The sequence below is a fragment of the Gymnoscopelus braueri genome, assembly GCF_963280865.1.
Source record: "Gymnoscopelus braueri genome assembly, chromosome: 8".
Classification (NCBI taxonomy): Eukaryota; Metazoa; Chordata; class Actinopteri; order Myctophiformes; family Myctophidae; genus Gymnoscopelus; species Gymnoscopelus braueri.
This window is the reverse complement of record NC_137609.1, coordinates 5,799,833-5,805,240: the sequence shown is the minus strand read 5'-3', so window position 1 is coordinate 5,805,240 and position 5,408 is coordinate 5,799,833. Positions and strand designations below refer to the sequence as shown.

The following is a 5,408-nucleotide window of genomic DNA, read 5'->3' as shown; positions in this document are numbered from 1 at the left end:
TGGTTAGTGAGCCCGCCTAGGGAACCAGCTGGCCCTGGTTGCCCCAGGTTCGATTCCAGGCTATCCCAGCATATGTGCCGATGATATGAAATTTGTCCCTGAGCAAGACTCTTAACCCCAATTGCTCACAGGTTCTCATTGGAAACAAGACCGCAAGGACTTTCATGAACGACCTGTTAAAAGGAATTATCCTTATCCTTATGCAGACTTCATTTAAGTTGCATTGCACACAACATGATTGTTGCGAACGCGGAAGGAGGCCTCCGACCAAGTGGAGCTTACTATATCACCGTGCTTGGGTTGTGTGTGTGTGTGTGTCTGTCCCTTATTTATGGTCTTTCCGTGTGTGTTCACGCTCTCATTGGCTCGCGCCCCCATGTGACTCGAAACTCTGTGCTGAAATGCCAGCAGCTGCACTGCCTGTATACAGCGTGTGTTCACGCTCTCATTGGCTCGCGCCCCCATGTGACTCGAAACTCCGTGCTGAAATGCCAGCAGCTGCACTGCCTGTATACAGCCGGCAGAGTGCGGCAGAGTGCACTACTACAGTGTGGTTGAAATATAGCAGCATCAGTCAATCTGTGTTCGCTTCCAGCGTTCGCGCGTCTTACTTGTGTCAATTAACTCTTTGACTGCGGACGACGCAATAACGCGTCAAGTGCTACTTTGTCCAGTTGGCCGTCGACGCGCTGGACGCGCTGGACGCGCGTTCATTGTTTAATCTCTGATTGCGCTATGCTGCTTAATATTCAATGTTATTCTCGAGTTCCACTTACTTCACGGACATCTGCATCCGGTTTCATGGCCTGGATTCCGTTTCCGGTTTTTGATTTTTTTCCCCAGTCATTTTCGTCCAAAATAGGTAAATAAACGGGTTTTCACACGGTATAACGGACAAACGGACAGCTTCTCTTCTATAATCTATGGTCTGGGTGACGATCAGTCATCGCCGTCGTGTATCACAACGTAATTTTCGCTGATCAAAACAATCTGGGTGACGTCACATCCGTTTTCATGTTTTTCCTTGTCTAATCTATGAAGAAGGGTGAGAGAGACCCAACGACATGATCAAGCTGTCATGTGCTGCTCTCTGGTGGCGGATTTGTGCTGGGTCTTTACATTATGTGTCCTTAAATTATTTTCATGAGAAAAATTCAAAATATAAAAATAAAAAAACACGAAAATTGATGGCACTGGGGGAGTACTTTATGAAAATACTCTGGCAGTCAAAGAGTTAATGCAAGTGCAATTGTTAAAGGTAACCTGAAATGCTTATTTGAGAGTATGTCTTTTCAATGTATGACATACTTCATTCTGAAAATAGCCGATCTACAATCTCAAAACTTTTCAGATAGCAACGTGTTTCTGAGCTTGTAGATCGGCTGCTTTCACTGGTTCAATTTTATCTTCAACAGACAACCTCAGCCTAGACAAAGCTATAGCACTATAGGTAGTGTTGCAGCCTGTCAATCCGAAGGTTGAGGGATCGATTCCTGTTAATGGCAATAGGTTGAGACGTCCAATCAATCCATTCTGCTTCCATCTTTCTCTCTCTTCAATCTATTATGTTTCCATGTCTCTCTCTCTTCAATCTATTCCTTTTCCATGTCTCTCTCTCCGCCCTTAGATTGTCCGCAATTTTGAGCAGTTTGAAAAACACTTAAACCCAGGATTTTTCATTTATTTGCGTGAAATGGTATCATCTGTTTGACCTCCGTTTTCACTGGATCAGGTCTGTTGGTCCAATGGCTTCCCGCTTAAGTGAATGTTTCACAACAGCAAGGTTGCCGGTTCAAGCCTCCCTTGGTGGAGACTTCATTTAAAGTACATTGCAAACAACAAGACTGTATTAATGAATACATATGCAATTGATAAAGATAACATGAAATGCTTATCTGAGAAGGTATGTTTTTGCAATGTATGACATACTTCATTCTGAAAATAGCCGATCTACAATCTCAAAACCTTTCAGATAGCAACGTGTTTCTGAGCTTGTAGATCGACTGCTTTCACTGGTTCACTTTTATCTTCAACAGACAACCTTAGCCTGGACAAAGCTATAGCACTATAGGTAGTGTTGCAGCCTGTCAATCCGAAGGTTGAGGGTTCGATTCCTGTTAATGGCAATAGGTTGAGATGTCCAATCAATCCATTCTGCTTCCATCTCTCTCTCTCTCTTCAATCTATTATGTTTCCATGTCTCTCTCTCTCTTCAATCTATTCTGTTTCCATGTCTCTCTCTCTCTCTCTCTCTTCAATCTATTCCGTTTCCATGTCTCCCTCTTCAATCTATTCCGTTTCCATGTCTCTCTCTCTCTCTCTCTCTCTCTCTCTTTTGAGGGGCGGCCATAGCTGAGTGGTTAGTGAGCCAGCCTAGGGAGCCAGAGGCCCTAGTTGCCCCAGGTACGATTCCAGGCCAGGCCAGCAAATGAAATTTGTCCCTGAGCAAGACTCTTAACCCTTATCTCTTCAATCTATTCCGTTTCCATGTCTCTCTCTCCGATCTACAATCTCACAACTTTTCAGATAGCAACGTATTTCTGAGCTTGTAGGTCGGCTGCTTTCACTGGTTCACTTTTATCTTCAACAGACAACCTCAATCTGTACAAAGCTATAGCACTATAGGTAGTGTTGCAGCCTGTCAATCCGAAGGTTGAGGGTTCGATTCCTGTTAATGGCAATAGGTTGAGATGTCCATTCAATCCGTTCTGCTTCCATCTCTCTCTCTCTTCAGTCTATTATGTTTCCATGTCTCTCTCTCTCTCTTCAATCTATTCCGTTTCCATGTCTCTCTCGCTCTCTCTCTCTTCAATCTATTCCGTTTCCATGTCTCTCTCTCTCTTCAATCTATTCCTTTTCCAAGTCTCTCTCTCTCTTTCTCTTCAATCTATTCAGTTTCTCTCTCTCTCTCTCTTTCTCTTCAATCTATTCCTTTTCTCTCTCTCTCTCTCTCTCTCTCTCTCTCTCTCTCTCTCTCTCTCTCTTCAATCTATTCCGATTCTCTCTCTCTCTCTCTCTCTCTCTCTCTTTCTCTTCAATCTATTCCGTTTCTCTCTCTCTCTCTTTCTCTTCAATCTATTCCGTTTCTCTCTCTCTCTTTCTCTTCAATCTATTCCGTTTCTCTCTCTCTCTCTCTTTCTCTTCAATCTATTCCGTTTATCTCTCTCTCTCTTCAATCTATTCCGTCTCTCTCTCTCTCTCTCTTCAATCTATTCCGTCTCTCTCTCTATCTCTCTCTCTCTCTCTCTCTCTCTCTCTCTCTCTCTCTCTCTCTCTCTCTCTCTCTCTCTCTCTCATAATTATGTTCTTTTAGAAAGAGAGCAACAGCAACAGTCCACCTGGCCTATTCCCATGGATTGGATCTACCCACCTCACCTGCTGTCATTCCCTCTCAATCCATAATCACACCTTCCCTCACTCACTCCTCATTAGTCTCTCTCTCTTTTTCTCTCTCTCTCTCCCCTGGCCCCGCTTATCGCTGCTTGCAGATATATTTTTACTTATAATACTCTTCTTTTACATTTTAGCATGTGCTTTTTAGCTTGTACAAATATTATGCTTTTTAGCTTGTAAATAGTAAAAGTACAAATTATATACTGTACACCTTCCGATGTCAGTGACATTATTAAAAAATAAAATAAACAGTAACAATACGTTTTCGTATAGCAGCAATTTAGCATGTATAAAAAATATTATCTCTTGTCTAAATTCTAAAATAGAAAAAGTAGCAGATCTACAAGCTTTAGAGCTTTTGGATCTTGCTTTTGTGTAACACTGTAGTATGATCAAGTAGGGCTTTAATTTAGATATTGTTGTCTGCCTGACAACAATATAACATATGCATTATATTATATAACATAAAATACAAAGTAATATAAAGTAACCCCTCTATTTGGCCGGTGGGATCCGATCATAGTCCCTTTTTTTCCCATACCCTTTGGCTGATTGTTCAGCCTTCCACTCAGCCAGAGTTATGGTGGCTGTGGCCTGGCAGTACCAATTGCCAAAGTATTTATTGTGGGTTGCAGGGTCCCTCTCCTTCTGACACTGCTTGCAGGTGATGGTGTCAGTCTTCTTGGTATACTGCCTCCTCTTTCTGCCACTCGCTTCCTCCTCTAACTTCCTCTTACGGTAGCGCAGGGTGCTGTGAGGCACATCTTTTGTGGAAGCCACAGCAAGCAGAGGTTGGAAGGCAGGTTGTGATGCAGAGAGGAGAGAAACCGTAGATCGGGTGGCAGGGAGGAGCGGAACCGGAGGTTGGGTGGCAGAGAGGAGAGCTTGTGGAGCATCTAAGATGGTATGTGGCACATATGTTGTGGAAGCTGCAGGTCTTGGAACAGCTACCGGAGCCAGAAACTGGGGGGCATAGAGGAGAAGTTGGGGAGCAGGCAAGAGAGGTCGTAGTGCCGGGAGGAGTCGACGCAGTCGCAGCACATGAGGTTGGACAGCTTGTGTGGATGCTGGGGGCAAGAGAGGTCGTAGTGCCGGGAGTAGTAGACGCGGTTGCAGCACATGAGGTTGGACAGCTTGTGTGGATGCTGGGGGCAAGAGAGGTCGTAGTGCAGGTTGGGGAGTGGGCAATAGAGTTTGTAGTGCCGGAAGCAGAGGTCTTAGCACATTTGGTTGATGTGCTGGTGTGGATGCTGGGAGAGTGTCCTCAAGGGCTGCAAGGAAAGGTGGCCCAACACTCGCGCATGGAGCCACTGCCATCTTTCTCTTTTTTCCCAGGGCCGTCCCTGCGGTGTCAGGGGGGAGAGCAAACACATGTGTTTTTTCCACAGCACTGGTCGGCATACAGGGTCTGTCTTTCCTCTGAACTGCAGGAGGCAGGCTCTCTGGGCTCACAACTGGGTTTGTTGTCCTAGGGATGCCTTGCTCCAGCACACTCCTATCCAGTCTATCTTGTCGCTGGTTGTACCTGAAAATATTGCAAGTATCATCATTTGTGTAACGCAAGTGTAATATGTAAGTCACCCGTCTTTTATCATGTCCTTCCCCCACACTGTCTGATATGTGAATAAACACAGTGATTTATACATGTACACAGAAAATAGCACAGAAAGTAATGTGTTGCCTCACTAGGTTAAGTGTTCATCAACTCACCAAGTAGCAACGGTTTTAGCATTCATCGACGGGAGCTGGACAGAGGTTCTCTGCTTCACCTCGTGATTGTCTGTAATGAGCTCCCGGATGCGATTGTATGCTTTGTGTGCCAACTGCCAATGTGACATTCTTTTTCCACCCTCACGCCTGTCTACACTGAACTCCTCACTGATTTTGACCCAAAGTGCCTCACAGTACCGAGTGCATGTAGGTGACGCCGCTGGTGTGCCCGGTCCTGCAAAAGACCTGCAAAGGTATTGGGCAGCATTAGTGTTAGTACGAGAAGTTATATAATAGCATACAAT

The 5,408-nt window shown here is 44.7% G+C and overlaps 1 protein-coding gene across 1 annotated transcript in view; it reads right to left on the bottom strand.

Annotated features, from left to right (window-relative positions):
• LOC308090123 (uncharacterized protein) overlaps window positions 1-4,514 on the bottom strand; it is a gene marked incomplete at its 5' end in the record, with an annotated part of 20,234 nt that extends 15,720 nt beyond the window's left edge. The window contains 2 exons of the mRNA XM_080435158.1: window positions 3,935-4,144; window positions 4,345-4,514. Coding sequence (XP_080291284.1) covers window positions 3,935-4,144; window positions 4,345-4,514 — 380 coding nt within the window. The remainder of the gene's footprint in view (window positions 1-3,934; window positions 4,145-4,344) is intronic.
• Window positions 4,515-5,408: the final 894 nt, after the last annotated feature.